The sequence below is a fragment of the Athene noctua genome, chromosome 1 (assembly GCF_965140245.1).
Source record: "Athene noctua chromosome 1, bAthNoc1.hap1.1, whole genome shotgun sequence".
Classification (NCBI taxonomy): Eukaryota; Metazoa; Chordata; class Aves; order Strigiformes; family Strigidae; genus Athene; species Athene noctua.
In genome coordinates, this window is record NC_134037.1 from 123,183,736 (window position 1) to 123,206,367 (window position 22,632).

Below are 22,632 nucleotides of genomic sequence, written 5' to 3' on the forward strand. Positions count from 1 at the left end.
GTGTTTGGGTTATGGCCAGAAGATATTTTCCCACTCCAGGATTTCAAATTCAGGTTGCAAAATAACTTCCTCTGAACTGGAGGAAAGGGCTGCTGCCTACCACTTGCCCATCTGAATTACACCAGTTACAGAATGGCCTTTTACCTTCAGTCTGGAAAATGACAGTGGTTATCTACGGTGTGGTTAAGTTCACTTCAGACGACGAGTATTTTGTTAGCTTCCCAAGTCCCAATTAAATCATCATCATTTAGACGCTACAGTTTAAAGCATGTACTCTGCCAGTAAAATCCATAAAAGCTATAAAGCGTGTGTGTGCATATGCAGTCATTATTGTTGCTATTTAGCTTCTTATCTATTTTAATAGCTAACATATCAAAATGGGAAAAGCAAAGTACTGAGTATCCACAGATATGCCTAACTTCTTATTGCAAAGGTATCTTCTAAAATAAACATGTATATAATATAGGTAAATGAATGCTCATGGAAGACTAAAATTGGAACACAGCAGCAATTCCAGAAATAATTGTTTCTTTAGGGAGAGGAAAAAAAACCCAAACCACACAACAATCCACCCCAAAGCTTCAAATAAAGCCTTTTGCTATGCTTTTAAAAATAAATGCTAGCAACGCATTTTAATTTCCCACATGATTAGATACACCAGCATTATGAGAAATCCCTTATTTATGAAGCTCCTGGATAAACCCAGATTCTGATCCTGGAAATGCCTCTATCCTGTCGATTATTTCTTCAGCAGCCCCAAAATAAAAAGCATTGTGCCTTTTTTTTTTCTCCTTTTTAACCCAAAATCCCTACATGCAGAGCCGGATGGGAACAGCTCATGCAAGGAAGGATGTATGGCATTAAGCTCTTGTTGTGTGATTGGGTTTATTTGGAAAAAAAACCCTAAAAATATGTGAGGGGGAAGGATGGCTCATCCCTCAGGCTGCCTGTTGATGGCCCTGGGATGAAATGTGGGCACTGCAGATGGATGATTAGGGATTTTTTTTATTTTTTTTTTTTTGGGGGGGGGGGGGAAGTAAGAGTGAATGAACAAATGCAATGTTTTACGTGGGAAAAGTATTTTATTATTGTAACTTTCCAAGTCCAGAAAAGCTGTTTTCTAAAGCACATCGCAAATTCCTGTCCTACTTTTTTAGAGGGTGAATCCTCGAACAGGTTGGATGCAGTAAGGCAAGCACATGCTTCTATTTCAGGCACTAATGAGATTTTTTTTTCATTTAAAGAAAGGTGCTGTTAGCTTGCCTCACACCTTTTCTAAACTTTTTTTTTTTTGGGGGGGGTGCCAAAGCCCTATTTTGGGGGGGTGAAATGTCAAATCTTTGCTGCTGCTGGGACCCTGTGGGTCCTTGGGTGAAACAGCACCTCGGTGGGCTGTGGGGCCAGGCCCTGACTGGCCTCTTGTGGGGGGAGAACTGGCGGTGCCCTGTCCTACGGCGGGGCCTTATTTTTGAAGGGGGGAAAAAAAAAAAAGAGGCCGAACTGGAGGAAACGCGGCTGCCGGGGCACTGCCCACGCACGACGGCCCCACTGGCGGCGTGAATTCACCGCGGAGGGAGTGGGGGGTGGGTAGCCCCGGGCGCGGCCTCACCGCAGGGCCCCGCCCCGCCCCAAGGCCGCGGGGCCTGAGGACTGCGCGCCCCCGCCGCCACGCCCCGCCCCGCCCCTCCCCTCCCGCCAGAGGGGGGCGGTGGCGCCGTGCGCGTGCGCGCGGGGCGAGCGAGCGCGTCCTCGAGGCGGGGCCGCGCGTGCCGCTGCGAGGGGCCGCGCCGCCCCGGGAGCGCCCTCAGGTCGGTGACAGGCGGGGGGGGGCGTGAGGCGGCCGTTACCGGGCGGTCGCGCCGCGCGGTGATGGTGGTGACGGGGAGGGAGGGGTATGGTGGTGGCGGCGGCGGCGGCGCTGGGAGCGGGGAGGGGGCCGGGGCGGCCCCGCTGGGCCCCGGGGCGTTGCGGGGCCGGGGGCGTCCTGCGGTGGGTGAGGGAGCTGCCGCCCGCCGTGCCGGCGGGTGAAGGGGCGCGTTGAGGCGGCGGCGCCGCGGCGGGCCGGGCTGCGGTGGTGGCGGCGGGGGAGCCGGGGCCGAGGCGGGCAGGCGGCCGTTGGTCCCCGGCCGCCCTGCAGGGACGTCTCCGTGAGGGACGGGGCGGAGCGGCCGCACCTGAGCGCCGGGCGCTGCCCGCGCCCGCCGCCAAACTTGGGAAGAGAGAACCGGGGGAGTTGGGGTGGAGAGCGGCTCCCCGAGCGCCCGGCCCCGCTGCCGCCGGGTCGGCTCTGAAGCGGTCGCCTTCCCCGGCACAAAGAACCCCTTGGGAAAGGGTCTTTCCCGATCCAAGTCACTGTTGGTGTCCGCAGCCGTTTCATTTATTTTTTTTTTTTTATCCTGAGCGTATGCAGCTGCCTTTTGTGCAGACCTCGTGGAGGTCCTGGGAGCGAAGCGGCGGTGATAAACCGCTCTAACGGGCGAGTGTTTTGGGTTCTAACGTGAAGTGCGATGAGCACCGAAGCCGGGACCTGGCAGTGCCAAAACGCCTGGCCAGGGGATCCTCCACGGCCGCGGCTGGAGGCCAGCGCTTCCCCTTGGAGAAATCCGGAGTTATGTCAACCTCGAACTTGGGGTTTGGGTTTTTTTTCTCGGCTTAAAGTAACGCTGCTTTTAAAGTACTAGTATTTTAAGTATCGATTCAGTAAACTTCCTAGAGGAACAAATAATAATGGCACCCGGTTTGACATAAATACCACCTCCTCTTCCCCATGCTGCTGGCCAAACTTCCTTACGTACAGTCTTACAGACTTACTTATAGTCTGAAGACTGCATAGTTTCAGTTAAGGGCCTGCACCTTTACAATTTACTGTTTTCCTGTTTGTTTTGAGAAAGTCCACCAGTGTTAGCCTTCAGGTTTATAAATTCATTTGCCTGTAGATTCCTGAACGTTGATGCGTTTAAAACCAAGGGAGAGTAGTGGGTTGTGCTCACTTGAAGCGCAAAAAAGTTTGAATTGAAGTTATGATATTTAAGTGTTCCTAAAATGATGGTTACTAACATGCCTGATTAAAACAACAGACTGACTGTGTCTCATCTGAAGAGTACTGGCACAGGTTTTCTATGTTGTTGTTAGTCTTCACCATACTTTGACATACAGATTACATGCTGAAAACTAACTTTAATCCCTGTCCTGGTCTTTTTAATGCCTTTCTGTCGGAAGGGGTGATGTTGGGTTATCAGTATACAATATGATATTGAATGTTACTTTTAAGTTTTAGGCTAGAGGCAGGCTCAAAATAGAGCTTATTTTGGTGGGAAGGAAGGGGTCTCACCATTTCCTACAGAAAGGATGTGCAGTATGTCACAGTGCATAGTATCTTGGGTTTACTGGGTAATTAAACTTTGCATATCAAATGTCTTAGGGCCTTACTCATTTGAAATAAATTCTGCCGGATTGCCAAATGTAGAGCACAGTACTCTTTCGCTCTTTTTTTTGTTGTTGTTTTGTTTTAAATTCCCCCATAGTAAGTACCCTGCAGCTAACTGCACAATAACTTTCCTTGTGTTTCCCGTCCAGTGATCCTCAGCTCTGCCCTGGAGGAAACACCTTTCAAAAGCACTATGGAATTCCTTCAGCTTGCCTTTTAAGGCTGAGGAAAAAGATTCAAGTTGCAACAGTGATTTTTTTGTTACGTGGACACTTGTTGTTAGAGCTTGTGAGCAGATATTTTTTCCTGAAGTTACCAAACAATTGTTATGCTTATGATGAAAGCATCAGTGCTTGAGTAGGCTCAGTTAAAATGGAGGCCTGATGATGACAGATTGTGCGTTATATTTTCAGAAGTAATTTAGGTCTTCACCTGTTGTGTGAACTTGTGCAAGTGGCATGTTTTGCAGCAGAATGAAGTTCATGCCCTGCATTAGCTTTCTCTAATAATTCAAGATAGTTCTCCTGTCATACTTTCTCCACTGTTTCCTCAAACCTTGCCGGCATACCTGAGCAGTCATGGAAGCCCTATTTTGTGAGTCACTATATATGTGATAGGCAACAGTTTCTATCTCAAAGAGCTGATAGATAAGGCAGAAGAAGGAAATAGGAGATGAGAATCTTGGAAGGAAAAGATTAAAAGCTTTCTGTGGTGGAAGTTGTCTTCAGTTCTGTTTTCTGCCATAAAATTGAATTCCAGTCCTGTGCCTTAATTACAAAACCACGTTATATGTATGCATATCAGAAAACTGAGTAGGGGGGAAGCTTAAGTAAAGGGTGACTTCATTTGTATTTGCAAACTTCCCATTTTCTGGGCCTGACTTGTCTGTTTTCTGATCCTGCTGCCCTGTCTGAGTTTGATAACTCAGCAAGCTAGAGTAAAAGAAGAACAAGAGCGTCTAACCTCTGAAAAGTGTTTGCATTTTAAAACACCGGTGAACTGGTTGGTGATCTGCGAATGTCTGCTGGCTGTCCTGGGTATGTAGGGCATAGAGTCACAGAAAACAGATTTGGAAGACATCTTGATACATCACGTTGTCCAGCCCTGTTACCTTTTTCCTGAGATTACCTGGTATCCTGAATAAATATTTCACCAGAGGATCGTGTACCACTTCAGTAGAGGGCTGAATGACTTGTTGATCCTCCTGTGACAGGGTATTTATGTGCCAGGTTACAGTCTGTATCCACCCTAGCTGCAGTTTCTCCTCTTCACATCCAAAGCAATTTAAAGGAGTCATCGTCTTCAAAAAAGTATATTTTCTGGAATTACAGCTTTGCTGCCTCCCTGTTTGCTCAAAGTGTGCTTGGTTGCAAAGGTTTTCTGAGTGTGTGAAAGCAACTCTTCAGTCAGGTAGCTTATTTGCTTGTGCCTGATAGGTGTAAGAATTTTTATATAGGTTTGCAATAGTTGGTGGAACAAAATCCCTTTAAAAATCTAATCCACAATATGCTAAGTGCTTAGTGGTGTGTCACCTTGCCCTCTTAGCACGGGAGGAAAGTGCAGCCATACTCTTAACGCCGGGGAGGAGCTGAAGCTAGCTGTGTATTATTTACAACAGAAATGTATGCAGTGGCTTACACTGGCCCTTTGTTGCAGTATTTTGCCTTCCTCTGGAGTCCTCAACATACAGTTCAACTCGGAGAGGAAAGAAATTTCTGCCCTGTTAGCTTGCTCAGTTTCTGTCGAGGAACGTAGTTCAGAGGGATACCCTGTAATGTTAGGGTAATATAATGCACTTAAACATCTACAAAGTGCACCTAGGTGTGTTTGATTTCTTAGTGCTATTTGATTTTTGTCTTCAGTAACACTCTCCTGTCAAACCAAGGTGATACTACTCCATGTATACCAACAAAAAGGTTTTCATACTGTATGAAACTTTATAATACATAAAACTAGTGTTATGTGTGTTTACCTTGTACAGTCCCTTAATTGTGCTCTTATGTTTGATTACTTGCTCCTTAATTTTTTTATTTTTCTCTACTAAAGTTCTGACATGCCCTAGGGTCTCTGAACAGAGTTATTGTGAAGGAGAACAGGCATTTAGGAGATCCTGACATTGCTGGACAAATATGTCTTAATGCTTAAAAATATATTCTGAAACCAAATTTGGGGAGTATGTCTTGAAAATTCATTACTGCATAGTAGCTGCCGTTCACTTGTAGAGAGGAGGAGAAACTGATTGAAATACTAAAGCATAACTGATCTATTAGACAAGTGTGACTGAAATACTTGCAGCAAAAGAAAGTAAATCTGATTTTCTGAAGCAGTTGATAAGAATTTGGCAACATCTTTATCCCCCTGTGCAACAGCCATTCAAACAGAGGCTGTGTGTGCTGCGAGAGTCTGGAAACAAAGGCAAGTAACAAGATCCACAGATTCTAACGCGTGACAGAGGAAGTTTGATTCAGTGCAGTGGAGTTTAATGGATGTAATGTTTGGTTCCAGTCCTTGAACTATTTATTTGGATGCAGCTCAGGTTATCAGCAATCAGTCTCTCATATCTAAAAACTGGAGTTACTAAACAACTGTAAAAACCGTTCAAGCGTTTTTGCTCATGAGTTTTGATTCTCACTTTTGAGAAGAGAGCCACCATGTTTGAGAATGCCTTTCTTATCAAATGCTTGGTTTGCCATTGAACTGACCTGTTCCTCTTTAACTGGGGTAGTCCTCCTCTCTTGTTACCTAAAATGCAGTGAGAACAAGAAGCTGTGCCAGTCTTTCCCCATCTAAAATAGTGAATGGTTCCAGTTATGTTGTTCTGCTGTAAACACAAGCGTGCTGTGTTGCTGATCCACTCTGGGATTTTAAGCCACGCATTCCCTAAACTTCATCAGATGTAAAACTACAGATTGAAATATAGTTTTCCCATGACAGACCCTAATGACCTTTACAACACCTAACCAGGCTTTCCAAAAGTCCTATTTTTTTTTTTGACCTTGTTGGAAGGCGCTGCTAGCATGGCGCTCCCAGGAGACTGAGGTTTGCAGGCCACAGAACAACTGCAGCGTGGGTCATAGAAATATCCTCTCCCCCTTTTTTGTCCCCACAGGGTACTTCAGATGCTGTGGTTTGGTGTGGTGAATGTAAGTTATCTGTACGTGAAAAATGTAGTCCTTGAGTTATATGCCAATGTAATCAGCTGTAATGCAGCCCTCCTGTGGATGCTCATGGGGTAGTGACTTCTAGTGCCATCAGTCCTCAGCGAGGACCCACTGAGAAAGTCTCTTCTCTTTATCTGTGTTAGTATTTGCATTTTGCAGACGTACTGTGTGTAGTGGAAAAAAGACATTTGGGAACCACTGATGTGGTTAGAACCTGCACTTTATAGAGCTTATATTAATTTAACTATTCTGTTTAAAAAGAATAGTTTCTGTGCCAAGTTAAAATTAGTATAAAAGTTTGTCTACATAGGCAAGATTTGCGTGTATGATAGGAAGTTCTGTCTCTAGTCACCCGATCCCAATCTCTCCCTTGAAATAGGCAGCATATGAGTACTAATTGTAGTAGTGGTTTTTCTGAAGTGCACAAAGATCACTAGCTTCTTTCTCACAGGGCACTGAACGATCATTAAATGCTAATGACTTTTGATTACTGTTGACCTCGGTCAATTTAGAATTAGTGACCTAGAGACGAAAACCACTGTATCTCATTACCAATTTCCTGAGTGATCTGATCTTTCCTTTGTAAGTCAGTTTTGGTAAGAGACAGAGTAGAATTAAAATTGACCTCTGTCTTAGAAAACGGGTTGAATGCTTTCAGGTTTGCAATATCATGTTTAGAAATAAATAAAAAAAAAATGGCAGCCACTAAGGAAGAACTTACGTTTTGACCCCAGATAGTCAAGAGCAAAACTCAACATGAAATGAAATGGACAAGCTAGAGTAGTAGTGATGGGGAAGAAATGCATAATTTGTCACTTTTAAATTAGGAGAAAAGCAGTTACCTCCTGCAACCTTGAATTCTTGTTTCGTAGTTGTGGGTTTTCTCATCTCAGAGTTCATTTATAATTCTTGTTTTTACTTTCAACTATCAAGAGGTAAATTAATATTTATAAAATAAATTGCAAATTCTGCTCTGGGATATTTTTTACCTGCAGTTCCCAAACTATGACATTGGGGAATATGTCTCAGCAGGCTGGTAAGATCATATATTTCATGTTGTAATGAAGCATTTCAGATTATTTCTTTCCATATGCACAGAAGAGAATGTTTGTGTGATAATTCACTGTAACGGGATCAAATATGTTGTTCATTGTAGGTTGTTTAAACATAAGCCTGCCTTTATATGGTTGTGGTTTATATGGACTGTCATTCGTGCAGCAAGCATGGTATTGAAATAATAATGAAAATACAAGATAATTTTAAACTTTTTTTTTTCTTGCTTTTATATACTAGCTATATTTATTTTGACCCAGCTGGGAACAAAACCTTTAACCTTAAAAGCAAAACTCCAACAGTGTAGAGAAGTCTTTTGTGTTACTTTGTGTTTGGCGTGTAAATATAAAGTTATTGAACCTCTCACTGGGGTTAAATTGCAGACTTTAAGCAACTAAGCAAGAAAGTAACAGGAAAGAGAAAAGACAGTGGGAGATGTTGCGCTTGGTGTAGGAACAGGTTTGTGAAGAGCCAATTGAAATCCACACAGAAGGAAAGTAGATGTTTACTTGCAAGTAAACATAAGGCTAAATGTTATTCTTAAATACAATGTTTTGTTTTGATTGCTTCATCTCAAAAATATTGCTGTGAAAAAACGAAGTGAAAATGATTGCAGATACAAAAAGGACGTGTTAAATAAGGCTGCTTTGGTAGGAAGACCAAAAAGAAGTGCCATGCAGACACAAGCAAATAATAAAAGAATGAAAGAGTAAAAGACATCTGAATGCTCATTCTTTACGCTTCTATTTTATGTAAGTTCGTGTTTACCTGTTGACTGGGCTGCTCAGGGCTTTCTGCATTTGTTTAAAGCATTAAGGAGAAAAATTAAAACTATCTTAGGGGATAATATTATGCAAAGTGTTTAAATCATCATACATCAAACACTAAGCAGTTAAGACTATTTGCCAATGAGTGTGTTGCTGGTGTAGCATAAGGCCTATTGCAAAACACCACTTAGCTATTTTGGACTTTGGTTTAAAGCTTCTAGTGTTGGTTCAAGATGCAATTCTACTCTGAGACTATTCAACTCTTTCCCAGCTCTGGGCTCTTCTGGGAAATAAATGCTTTCTTTTACCCTATATTCTGGCTTTTCTGGGAGTCTTTACAAGTTTTGCCCATCTTTGTCCCAGCTTTTATTTGTCTATGTTTTTCTGTAAAAGACCTTACTGAGTTAGACCTTAGGGTCAGCTAAGACCCCATGCAACAGACAGAAGTGGATGCGATCTTGGTTACTTTCAGTGCTGACAATCAGGAACTTGGGAGAGAGGAGGTTGGAAGATTTTTGTCAACTGTAATGCATTTTTTATTTGAGGAAATCAAGAGTAGAGCCATCAGTCCCCTTTCCAAATGAGCATTTTTACAAACAGAAGGGTTGGAATAGTGATCAGGAAGGATTCTTCCAAGTGACTAAATAATTCATAGATAGGTAAACAGAACTAGGCTTCTCAGCTGTGTGGGTTGGGTTTGTTGAGGTTTTTGTTTATTTATTTGTTTTTTGAACTTGTACATTCAATTTAAAATGAGTGTTTAAAGTCAACTTCAATTAAAATTAGCAGTAGACAGGTAGATTTGTTAAACAGTAACGTGGTGTGTGTACTCTGGTTAATCAAGATGTATCGCCTCAAATTTGTTTCCTTGTAAGAGGAAATCCAGAATTTAAACAAAGAATGTTAATAATGCATAGGCATAATAACTGCCAAGGGAGAGACTTGGCAACTTTACAAAAAAGAAATATATGCATTTTCTCATTGCCTACTTGGAATTCATTCCTTTATGCATGATCTTGTTGTAACAGACAATTGAGAATTTTGATGACAGCTTGTTTTTTGTAGAATTGTCCAGTTCACATTACTGCATGAAGAATGGACCTGTAAATGAGAGATACAGAAAAACACAACTTACTAGAAGAAATTAAAAAAAAATAGAAAAACTTGGATATACTTGCTGTTGCAGCAGGAGAGACTGATGTAATATTGAGGAAGAGTACTCCCATCAACCCTGGAAATTAAATGACTTCTCAATTGCAAGTTACCTTTAGAAAAGGCATAATTATAGTAGTACCATACTATTAAAAGCTGCACCAAGAGTTGAGCTATGACATGGCTACTGTGCCAACCTTCACAATGGTGCCAAGGTATATTATGGTCTTAAGGGATAGATAAAACTGGGATCACAGGTATACTGCACACATTTGGATTTGAACAGCAGAATTGATCTTCATTTGTTCACAGTGTTTAGTCAGGAGCTGATTTCCAAGGGCTTGTAATTTGTTCTAATAATTTGAAAGGTGCGTGTAACTTGATGCGTAGTATCTCAGCCTCGGAATATAGTCTTTTACTTAATTCTTCACCTCTGGCATCTTGGCTTTTCATTAGGACAGTGTTAAGATTTAAGCATGGAATTTCCTACATCTTTTAAATGAAAATATTTCTGGTTTTACTACTTTGATTATAAAATAAAGGTTAATGTGCCTTTGAAGAAACTGTATTTCCCTTTTTCTAAGTTGTACATCTCAAGTCTGGTTTTGTTAATATATCAGGAATGAAGAAAAATGAGAATTGCTGAAGATTAGGAACACATTGTAATAAACTTTCAGAAATGGATAGATCTTTGAGTGAAGGAAGGTGTCAATTTCCTTGATCCTCTTGCTGGAGACAGACTGATTGAAACTTGGGATTTTTGACTAGTCTTTCAACAGGGAGTAGTTTATAGGCTGCGTTTACTGACTGCTAATGTATTGATTTGTAAATTCATTAACAGTATGTATATAGGAAAAGAAGAAGACTCAGTTGTCGGAAAAGAAATGGAAGTTGCTGCCAAAATGGAAAGAATAGCGAGTGCAACTAGTGCTGATTCTTTAGGGGGGTTTCCTAGTTTGCATGCATCTCCGATTGGTTTAGGAGACTTAAGTTTCTCAGCTGAAGAAGTGCAGTGGAAGGTGGTATAAAGCCTGCAGTGGGTTTGTAGTTTTTCATAAGAACTTTTGGAGTCTGCTGTGGAATCAGCAGTATTTTCCAGTTATAGCAGACCAGATTTTGGTGGGTGGCTTAAGAACAGGCAAAGATGGCAGTTGGGCTTTTTATTCACTGGGGTGGATTTTTATCCTGTCATGCTGATATTTCTTGTGTACTGGGGGTCTGTCTGACTTCTGGCTTCAGGCAGAACATGCTTCAGCTGCAGCTTCTCCCTTCCTCCCTTTCCCAAGAAAGCACAATATGCTGTACATGTGTTATGTTTTACAGAAGTCAGAGGTGTGGTGGGCTCTTACAGGTTCAGGTTTATGATCTCTCTTTCCCAGTCTGAGTTGATGGGTCAGTCTGTCATTCTCTTCTGTAGCCTCCCAGTGACCTTGTCTGGTGTGTGTATAATCTTTGGGTTTGTACTGGTCAAATGTAAAAAATGTATGAGTACCTTGATTTTTATATACTTTGGTAGTCTAGAAAATGGATCTGTGGAATGAAAATCAAATCTCATATGAATCTCCTAACCCCTGCTATGTTTTGTCAACTGCAGTACAGAGAACCAGATTTTCTGAAGAGTGCTTGGTTTTTCTGTACCTTTAAGGGTTCCTTTTGAAAAAAAAAAAAAAAAACAACAGGCTTCTCCCTTTTGAAATGTCTGTCCTGTGCAATGGCAAAACTGTTATTTTTGTAACTAGAAGGGCTGGAAATTTTCATAAGGAGAGGAAAAAAGCTTATGCAAACTCAACAAACCCAAATTTTGTGCTGAGAATACCTGCTGTGTCCCCATTATAAACTCTCAGCTGTAAGGAGTTCTAAACAACCCATCTGTAGGATGAGTTTCTTCTCCTCTGTCCCTCGTTTTAACGCTCTGCAGTTCAGTATGGCTTAGGTTGTTAGTTTCCCTTCCATATCAATCTGTTGCAGATTAAAAAAAAAAAAAAAAGGGGGGGGGGGGAAGGGGGGAAGGAGAGAAGCAAAAGCTTGCTAGTCTTTGGAAATTACATAACCTGCTTCTCAATTTATTTAGGAATGTATCTCTGCCTTTCAGCCATACCAGGCATAACCCACCATCATCTTTTAAATTATCACTGAAGGAGATTTTGCACTAAGACGTTGGGTCGTGAAATGTAGTAGCTGAGGCATGGACACGTATCCTTCTGTTTCCCCCTTCCATGAGCAGTGACTTCAGACAGAGAGGACAGATCTGCGTGTGTGGAAATGGTATCATCGCAAACCACTGCAGCGAAGTCTCTAGATGGCCAACTGCCCGGGTAGTTAGTGCTTAATAGGGAATGTCTCCCGAGGAGACCTGATAATCTTTTGAAATACCCGCACAGTTTCAGGTTTAAAGATGTTCTGAGATGGCGATCCAGAGCTGTAGCTGTGATTTGGGCAGTTGTGATGGTGTTTCAGTAAATAGCCTGAGTAACGTTTCTGTGCTTCTGTGTAGGTCAGTGGCAGATTTCTGTCAGGGATTTCAGCAAGGTCAGCCGTTTCTCCACCAGCCTCTGATCACTTTAATTTCACTGAGGTACTCTTGTCCAGCAAAACTAACAAAGGCTAAAAGTGGCTAAATTTGCTTTGAAAACAGTAAATTTTTTAATTTAAAACTTGAAAATAATTATGAAATCATATCCTCCCCCCATATTTTAAGGTGTGAAATGTTGACACTTAATACCTAATATTTTTTAATTTCCCTGCTTCTGTTTTTAAGTGTCTGTGATTGCTTGTTTTTTTTAATATACTTGATCTACTGTTAAGGAAATCTGATCTAAACTGAAGTTCTAAGTAAACTAATGACTGAAAATTAGTCGTCTTTCCTATTTAAATGGCTTGGTTGGCATAGCCTATATCCTATTTATCTCAGAAAGTATTTGTGAATAAAATCAGAGTGTGTTTGCATCTCGAGGAGTGATTTCTGCCTGAGACTCCAAATCATTCAGACTTTTTCATTTAATGCTTTGAAATATTGATTAAATATACTCACTCTGGTTTGCTTTAATCTGATTGCACATCTAGAAGTTTTCTTCTGATGTGGTGCAGCCATGTCTGGTGTAAGCTGGTTTAATTAGCACTGATTAGTGGTTTGGGACCCCTGTCAAAGGCTCCAAAGAAGGAGTTAAAGCTAAAGCTGTGACTTCATCTCTATTCATGTTACACTGGAGTAGAAGCTGCGCTGAAAGGAATTGTTTAACTCCATCGCTGTCTTTGCTGCTGCTTAGTTGATTGCTTTAATTTGGTTCTGATATGTGTAGCGTGCTTTTGCTGAACAAGTGTTACAGTAGGGATTTGTGGGAATACTAGAGACAAATGAAGTCACGCTAATACCGACTGCCTGTTGAAATAGCTCCCACGGAAATACTTAGACTCAAATACATTTTTCTACCCGATTTCAACTTTTTATTGCTTCCGCAGTGAAAATGCAAGCAGCGTCAAGGAAAGCTAAAGCACACATGCTTCTGGCCCGCCGTGCGCTTACGCAACGGTGCGTGCCGTTTACTACTTTATTACTTTGTGTTACGTCTGAAGCGAGGAGCGCAACTGCTGTCGCTTTAATGTCAGAGCGGCATACGTTACAATAGGTGTCACTGTGCGGCTGGGTCCAATCGTTATCGGTGACTTCAGCTATTGGCTCCGAACGCTGGCTGACTCCATCTGCAGGGCTGCAATACCTACTCTGTTCCCATCCCTTCAACGCACAAGTTGAGCTCGCCGAGCTGACTAGCAGCGCTACCCTGCGCCTCTTCCTATCCTCCCCTCCGAAAGCCGGTGCTACGGCCACGCGCGTCCCCTCCTCGCACGGTGTCCGCGCTCTCAGGCGATTCCTGATCAAGAAAGCTGGAAAGAAATAAAGCTGGCAGGAATGATGGGGGTGTATTTAACGATTCAAGTACTGGATCAAACTTAAAGTCAGTTTCTTACTCGGTGCACCGGAAAGGTCACCTTGTCTTGCTGGAAAAGAAGCAAACTCTCAGCTCTGCTGCTCTCTGTTTAACAGCTTCCACGTGCATTTCTTAATGTTCCTGGCTAGTTAGGCTGTCTAGCTTTACAGACAAGTATACTCATGGTAGATGAGAAAGGAAAGAACATGAAATGTCTCACCTTCTTCTTGATGCTTCCAGAGACGGTCAAGAACAGGTCCAAGAAGAGCTCTAAGAAGGGAAATAGCAGCAGCAGCAAATTGCCTCCAGTTTGCTATGAAATCATTACCTTGAAGACCAAAAAGAAGAAGAAGATGGCTGCTGATATTTTTCCCCGAAAGAAACCAGCCAACACTAATACAACTGCTGTCCAGCAATACCACCAGCAAAATCTCAATAACAACAACACTATTCCAGCACCTAATTGGCAAGGACTTTATCCAACCATCAGAGAGAGGTAAGTTATAGGGCAGTTTATTTTTGCTGTTTGAATGGAGTGGTGAAAAGCAGCAAAATGTTTGTAATGCATGTTTAGTTATTCGTTTGTTTGCTGAAGAAAACAGTTCTCTTTTTTTTTTTTTTTTTTCTTTCCCTGTGTGTGTGAAACAAGTATTTTGGTAATGGAAAATATTTTAATACCTCTTTTCCAGACAGTGCAGCTGTTTGTCTTGAGTAAATAAAAATGTTGCTGGAAGCTGCAGCATACCCTTAAAGATTTGCTTTCAGACTTTAGTGGGGATTTTCAGTGATACATGCTCTTGATTTTGATTTCCACTTTTCAAAAAGTTCTCAAAACTTTGGAGTGTTGGGGGTTTTTTTTAATTGCATACACACACACACACCCCCTGCACCCCCATCTCTGCTTACTTTTTTCTTTGGTATATTTCTGTGATGATGTGTAAAGCAGCTTAAAACAAAGTGTGACCTGCTTCTCTTTACTAACATGCAACTTTTAAGTTGTTAAGAAATTTAATTTCTTGGGTCTGGGGCAAGCACGGAATCACCGGGCACCATAAATTAACACGCTGCCTCTGTTTGTAGAAATGCAGTGATGTTCAACAATGACTTGATGGCAGATGTTCATTTTGTGGTCGGGCCACCAGGTGGGACCCAGCGGCTGCCAGGACACAAAGTAAGCAACAGCTGCATTATCAGCTCGGGTGGGGATAGCCAGAGAGAGCTCCCACGGTTACGCTGGGACGTAGCGTGGGAGACTCAGAGCTTCTGGGACAGGCATAGTTCTGGATTTTAAAGGCTCCATGCAGTAGAATAGTGTGTCCCTTGCTTTCCTTTGTGGTTTTGATTTAACAGTACACTTGTGCTGAAGCAGTCATAGTAAAGTTAGGAATACTGCTTTGTGCTGCTGATTAATATTACTCTTGAGATTTTCTAGAAATAGTTAACTTTAGTGGTGGATGTGAGCATTTTCCAGTAGCTAATGTGTATATGCCCAGGAGAGTAAAATGCAGGGAAAAATGTGTAAATCTGTTCTTAGCTTTGACTTCATTTCTTACTGAAGTGTGTCTGTAGTCTGTCAGTGAAGCCAAGCATGCTCAGAGTGGCTCTCCCACATTGTTTTTGCTGGCAGTGCTTTTAGTTTAAAACATGAAATAAGATTTCCCTTTCTCAACAGTACGTCCTGGCTGTTGGGAGCTCTGTATTCCATGCGATGTTTTACGGAGAGCTTGCTGAGGACAAAGATGAAATCCGTATACCAGATGTTGAGCCTGCTGCTTTTCTCGCAATGCTGAAGTAAGCACCATTCATCTGCTGGATATGTTTTCCTTTATGATAGATACGTACACTTGTAACGTTATAGTTAAAGTATTAGACTTGCATATAAACAGAAGGAAAGCAGTTGCTTAAATTATTTCTCTTTTTGTGTTTCAAGTATTTTAAACTTTTACCTCGTTTTGCTCTTCCCCTCCACTTCCAGGCATGCATATATTAGACTAATGTAGGCAGTTATAAATAGCTATTCTGACAGGGGATCTTTGGGCACATTGTACACTGTAATGCCTATTGATCTGTTTTGTCACTACGCATATTACACAAAGGAATGGAGTGACTAAAAAGAATTGTCAGCTGTAACAAAAAAAACCCCGTTCTACTTTGCAAGCACAGTGAAAAGTTAAAAACACACCACCACCACCCCCTCCAAGCCCCACAATCTCTGGGTTTGTATATTTACATCATTCCAGATCTTTTATAAACTTGCTGGCTTCAGGTCTTGTCTTAGAAAAATGACCCTAAGTTATTGAGTATAGCCTCTGAAAATTAAATAGATACCATACCGATGCATTTGAAAAGTGATAAAAAGGATGTTAACATGAATAGGATTTTTTATTCTAATGGGGGAAACCAGACAGTTTACATGATCGTTATTTTTCTTCTTGCAAACTGTGTAAGAAATGCTATCTTTTCCCAGTAGAGCATAATGAAGCAGCTTCCCTGCTGAACTGTCCTTGAACGTATCTATAAACTGATTATTTGAGAGATGCCCTATCATGGAAATGCTACTGCTTTGAGAGTTTTTTCCCTTCAGCTTTAGTAACTGCCATTGCTTTCTGATAAAGAATATACATTAATATCTGATAGTGATCCTTTTAATACACTGCAAATTTTCTTGCATGTAATGGTTGTAATCACTAGCTAACAATTTGTTGTGTTTCATAGATTGTTTTGACTAGCTTGTGATTACAGAATGTTTGGGGTTTTTTTTTTACATTTCAATGGCACTGTAAATGAACAAAGTTGCGTATAGTTTGTTGCATAGAGATTTTATAGGTTATCATGAACATCAGAAATGTTCTGTGCAAATATCAGTAACTGCCAGGAAAAGCCAAAGTCACACAGATGTTCTATAGACCTGGAATATAAAGTTAAGATATGACATTATGTAACTAGGTGCATTATGGATCCCTGCTTTGGGCCTTTCAGGTTTTGCGGGTGTTTTCTGCAGAGCTCTGACTTATGCTTTACTTTCATGCAAAATTTTACAAGGCAGAAAATACAAGATACTCGGATTCCCCTGGGCCCCCTTCCTTTTTGAACAACAAATCTATTTCACTGTGGCTAAACATGATTTGCCATATGAAAACTGAATGCTTTCTGAATTTATCATTAAGAAATGTGTTCAGAGAGCAAACCTAGAAACAAGAGTATCAATGCTGACATCTAGGTCTTGGCATATTATTTAGCCCATGGAAATTTTGGGAACTATCTTTGAGTGCATGGCCAGAACCATGGGATTCTTCACTTTCTCAGCTTTTTTTAAAAAAACCAAAAGCCCACAAAAAGTTTGTGGTCTGTGTGGACATTGCGTTAACCTCGCTAGTGCTAACTTCTACTGATGCAGTGTGCCTGAACCTGCAGAGTGCTCTTGTGTCTGCAAACGCCAGGGCTGTCTGCAGCCATGACGGTGCAGGGAAGGGAAAGGGGTGTTGCTCAGCAGTGCAGCATTCCCCTCATCGCAGGATCCAGTGCATGTGCTGCACTGGGTGGAGCTTGGGGGGAGCCGTGGTCCCCTTCACTCCTCTCCCCCTGGGAAGTCATCCCCATGAGTGTTGTTTGCAACTGCCGTGAGCAGAAGACTCACAATACCGTTGCTATAGAAGGAAAAGACTTTACCTATCCCAAAGCAGCCCTCTCCTTTCCGCAGTCAGGAGGAATGCATCATAATCTTTGTCAGAAAATACATTGAGTTTGGTTTTATGTTTGGCGTGTTTTGTTGTTTTTTTGGTTGGTTTCTTTTTTCCCTTGGACAGTGCATTCTTACAGCATAAATATTTTTTGTGTTTTACTATATAGTGGGCATTCTGACAACAAACATCAGACAAGGTATTGCCAGATGTAACATAGGAAACAATACCTCAACTGGTAGATACTAATTACTCTCCCAGTGAAAGTGCTTTGGCTGTTCTCTACAGTTTTAAAAATAGGGTTAAATTCATATTCTAGCTGACACACTGAATCAGTGTCTTTAATGTATTATCTTCTTTTAATCATGACTGTTCAAGTTAGAACCATGGTCTCATCTTATCCCAGGATGACTGTGGTACTAAACCATCAAACCCTGTGGTCTAGCAGAATCATCTGAGAACAGGGTGAAACTGGAATATCAGTAATTGCAGACCAGAGTTGAGGTGAACTGGCAGAGTGAGAAGAGTAGAATGGTGCTGAACAGCTGATCTGTGCTGTGTCTGCTGTAAAACAGAGATATTAGTTCTTTATTTTCATGAATATCAAACTAGCAACTTTTGTACAATTTCAGTTTAAAACAGATGTCGTTCTCTGCTGTTCTAGCAGGCAAAGAAAGTAATGGAAGGGAGAAAAGAGTTGGAGAGCAGTGAGAAGAATCATAAAAATGAATGAATTGACACATTGAAAATTTTTTGGACGGTAAAGCAACTAAGCCTGTAACCAGCGATGTATAGTTGTGCTCTTTGTTGTTAAAAATAGCCCAGCTGAAACCAAGTGATACAGGTAAAAAAAGAAAAAGGTTTGGGTCTGTGGAAGTACTCTTTTTTTTTTTTTCTGTAACCTCTTAGATTTTATTATACTGGTTGAGCAGTGTCTGCTCTGAGCATGTTTTCAAGCCACACTTAGAAGGATAGTACCCTACACCTGCAAAAATACAGATAAAGATATTTACAACTATAATCAGATCAGTATAGGTACTAATTCCACTTCATAAGCACATCTGTTCTGCAAAAAACTCATTGTGTTGGGAAACCTGCTAACTAGAAAATTTTAATTAGTACAGGGTCGCATACAACTCCAGCTTTACTGGAGGAAAACGCTTCTATCAACCATAACCATCAAGACTTGCTTATCCTTATGAAGAGTAAAATTGCATTTGGCATGGTTTTAGCACATTGCATTCACCAGCTGCAAATGGGGCCCTGAAGCATGATATATTAAAAAGAACAAACTGTACAATGCTTCATTTCTCTGAGCAATGAATCCCAGCAGTTTAGTCACATAAATAGAATTTCACCTTCATCTCTTCTACCACACTAGCGTAGCAGTAAAGCTTTTTTCCTCCTTATGCAATGAGACTGGGAGAAAACACTGTGCTAGTGGATCTGGGATATTGTAAGCATTAAGAAACCTGAAAATTAGAATTCTGTGCCTTTTCCTTTTCTTACATGCTTCATCACCCTGGTTAAAAAAAACCAACCAACCAAAAAAAAAAACAACAAACCAACAACAAACCAAACAAAAAACACCACAACAAAAACCAAACAAACAAAAACCAAAAAAGCCACCCCCCCTAAAAAAGCCCAACCCAGTAGTTACGAAAACGAATAGCACCTGATAAACTTAGATAGCATTTCTCTTAATCTACCTAGTTACTCCCAATGCGTTTGTTTTCACAGAATTGTCTAGGTTGGAAAAGACCTTGAAGACCATCTCATTCAACCATAAACCTAACACTGACCGTTTTCATTCCAATATTTATATAAACACCTCAGTAAGTCGTCATTCACCTTCATGGCACATCCAGTCTGAGTACTCTTTGTAAGACGTGTTCCAGAGTGTTGTGTGAGCCAAGTAAGGTAACCCTTGAGGAGTGACCACCTGGGGCAGATAGCCTCACATTAGCCAAAGTGTGCGTGGAAGGAGCACAGAGCTGGAGGGGCCAAAGCTTGTAAACATAACCATTGTCTACACGGCAGGTACCCCAGATGTGAAGTTTGATTCACCTCAGATTTAAGCTCATTCTCTTCCATGGTCTTACAAGAGTGATGAGTTCAGTTTGTACTTTCTTTCTGGATTTTATCAATGTTCCCCAAAAGCGCCGCTTAGTTTTAATGTGGAGCCATTTAAATATTCCTTGTTTACAATATTCAGATGTTGTTGACAAATTATGTTTTTGCATGAAGCAGCAGCGTCACATGCGTGTGTTTTATTTCAGATACATATATTGCGATGAAATTGATTTGGCTGCAGATACTGTACTGGCCACTCTTTATGCTGCCAAGAAGTATATCGTCCCTCATCTTGCCCGCGCCTGCGTCAACTTTCTAGAAACTAGTCTAAGCGCAAAGAACGCCTGTGTGCTGCTTTCCCAGAGCTGCTTATTCGAGGAACCTGACCTGACCCAGCGCTGTTGGGAAGTGATTGATGCCCAGGCTGAGCTGGCTTTGAAGTCTGAGGGGTTCTGTGACATTGATTTTCAGACACTTGAAAGCATTCTCCGAAGGGAGACTCTGAACGCCAAAGAAATTGTTGTTTTCGAAGCGGCGCTGAACTGGGCTGAAGTGGAGTGTCAGAGGCAAGAGGTCACGGCTACCATCGAGAACAAGCGCAAAGTCCTGGGGAAGGCTCTCTACTTGATACGCATTCCTACCATGGCGCTCGACGACTTCGCCAACGGCGCCGCACAGTCTGGGATTCTGACTCTCAACGAAACCAATGATATCTTCCTCTGGTACACGGCTGCCAAAAAGCCAGAGCTGCAGTTTGTCAGCAAGCCCCGCAAAGGCCTTGTTCCTCAGCGATGCCACCGTTTCCAGTCCTGCGCTTACCGCAGCAACCAATGGCGCTACAGGGGCCGCTGTGACAGCATCCAGTTTGCTGTTGATAAGAGAGTGTTTATTGCTGGCTTTGGCCTGTATGGCTCCAGCTGTGGATCGGCAGAGTACAGTGCCAAGATTGAACTCAAACGACAAGGAGTTATCCTAGGCCAGAACTTGAGTAAATATTTCTCAGATGGTTCTAGTAACACTTTTCCCGTGTGGTTTGAATATCCAGTGCAGATTGAGCCTGACACCTTTTACACAGCTAGCGTGATTCTGGATGGTAACGAACTCAGCTATTTTGGACAAGAAGGAATGACAGAAGTTCAATGTGGAAAGGTGACTGTTCAGTTTCAGTGCTCTTCAGACAGTACAAATGGCACTGGGGTACAGGGAGGGCAAATTCCCGAACTCATATTTTATGCTTGAATGAAAGCGTGTGGAGATGAAGCGTTTTGCTATGAAGAGCCTGTCTGGTTCAGGCCTACTGACGCTTAGCTTTTTATCTGCAGATATATGATCAGTACAGGTAATGTCTAACTAAATGCTGTGGGCCGGTTACTGGCTTGCTATACTTGTAGCATTGTTGGTGATAAAGTTTAAGTGTAATAATTAAACTGGAAGCTCTTAGGAACAAGCAAGTTTTAAAGGCTTTATAAGAGAGGTGCCTGTTTGCTGGTGGTGCTGACCCTTTCTTTGATGCACCTGTGAATTACAAGAGGCTGTTCCTCTCTTGTATCTCACTGTCTTCACTGATCCATTTTCTCTTTCTCCATTTCCTGCTCTCTGCTTGTAATTATTTGGGGAGGCAGGGCTAGAAAATGAAGAGCCTTGTATTATAGCGCTCTCTCTTCTGTTTGCTCTTCAGACTTAAGAGATTCCAATAAACTGAGCTGCTTTTGATCATGGGAGCTGAAAGAAGTGCTTCAGTTGTAAGCAGAAAAAGCATAGGTTTAAACCTTCCATCCTGTGAGATTCTCCTGCAGCCAACTGTTGGGGTTGGCTACAGGGGAGGATGGAGAGAAGCAAGCAGCTTTCAGGAAGCCACACGGCGTGCTGACTGTGTCCACAGTGCTGGGACGTGTTTACAGTGAAGGGGGATGGGGACTTGGCAAGTGACCCTCAAGAGTTCATTTTCTAGGAATCCCACCTTGAAGGCAAGGAAGTACTAGCACATGTTGAAATTGTATATGCAGGTCTTGAAACTCTACTCCCATGACCCAGTTTTTGCTATGTTGAAGTTGATTTGCTATTTAAATGGCTTTTCTTTGAACCCTTGCTAAATAAATGGGAATTAATATCTAGCACCCGATGCAGGATAATTTTTTTCTTTGTTTTGGGTGGGGTTTTTTTCTTCTTCCTAAACATGGTAGAGGCAGATTATAGAGGAACAAAAGAATGTACCAATCCCAACTTGGACTTTTTTCTGTAATACGAGATTTCTTCTTTTTATGATCATACATTACCAGTGGAAATTTAGAGAAAGACAAGAAGATTCCCAGCTGTGGTCATACTACGTTTAGTGTATATCATCAGATAACAGTGAGGAGGAGGAAGAAGTCTTCTCTAATGTTTTAATGTTGGATCTCTTGCAACTGCTTATGGTTACACATCAATCAAAGGATTATGTGGTGCAGAACTTGTCTGGTTTGTTGTTTTTTTTTTTTTCCTTCAAGCTTCAAGTCATATGTCTGTATCGCTTTTGGAGAAGTATTAGGGATCGTGACTCCTTTATCAGGGAAGGAAAACAGTATAAGGCACACAGGTACTATTTAAACATAAGAAAATCCTTCACCATTACACTGGGGACAGTTGCTTCTCAGAGGGACACTACCTATTGTAAAGCACCTCATTCTTATTTCATCTCTGAAGTGGGTTCTGGTTTTTGTGTATGTTTTAACAACATGAGAGGACCAAATGATTGTTTAGACAGACTGAAGATTAATGTTAAAATATATCAACACATTAATGCAGCATAACCCTAAATTCAGTTGTCAGTTTTGCAATAAAAATGTTTTTCTCATATGATTTCTTACCAGTTTAATACTATTACTCTTGAGTGTTTCTTGACGGTTGGAATCCTGGCCCCTGGCCATCATAAAGTGCCAATACATCTTTGCAGTGTCCAAAATACCATCTGAAGGAAAACTGGAGCGTAGACATCAAACACTTAATAGCCAAAGCCCAGATCTTCTCTTTAGGTAATAAAGGGAGAGCCAGGTAAAAAATTGCCCTGCAAGATCTATGCTTTTCACCCATCTTAGTGTTTAATGTTTTATATACATACATACATACATACATACATACGTGTGTGTAAGCAACGTTCTTTCTGAAATGTAAATACCCTCAAAACATATAGAAAAATGTTTTGGTTTTTTGTAACAGATGTACATAATCCAGACTGTTAGCGAAATCTAAACAGAATGCTCCATGGAAAACTCCCAAAGAGAGATTAAAAAAACCTCCAGTTAATTATATTTAGATCTGCAGCCTAAAATAGACAAGAGTATAATTGTATGGACTGGAGGAAGAGTTGCTGAAAGACTGCAAAAAAGACTCTTGAGATTGTGATGAGGTAATGGT

At 41.6% G+C, this 22,632-nt stretch overlaps 1 protein-coding gene across 2 annotated transcripts; it reads left to right on the plus strand.

Annotated features, from left to right (window-relative positions):
• The first annotated feature begins 1,704 nt into the window (after positions 1-1,704).
• Positions 1,705-22,074, plus strand: BTBD3 (BTB domain containing 3). Of its 2 annotated transcripts, XM_074916556.1 has the most exons (5): positions 1,705-1,808; positions 13,727-13,982; positions 14,567-14,657; positions 15,159-15,277; positions 19,446-22,074. In XM_074916556.1, exons 2-5 carry the CDS (start codon positions 13,840-13,842, stop codon positions 20,476-20,478), a joined length of 1,386 nt encoding a protein of 461 aa, XP_074772657.1. In that variant the 5' UTR covers positions 1,705-1,808; positions 13,727-13,839; the 3' UTR covers positions 20,479-22,074. The 2 variants fall into 2 exon arrangements, with proteins under 2 accessions (XP_074772657.1, XP_074772570.1); XM_074916469.1 differs by lacking the exon at positions 1,705-1,808 and having other exon boundaries at positions 12,728-13,982.
• Positions 22,075-22,632: the final 558 nt, after the last annotated feature.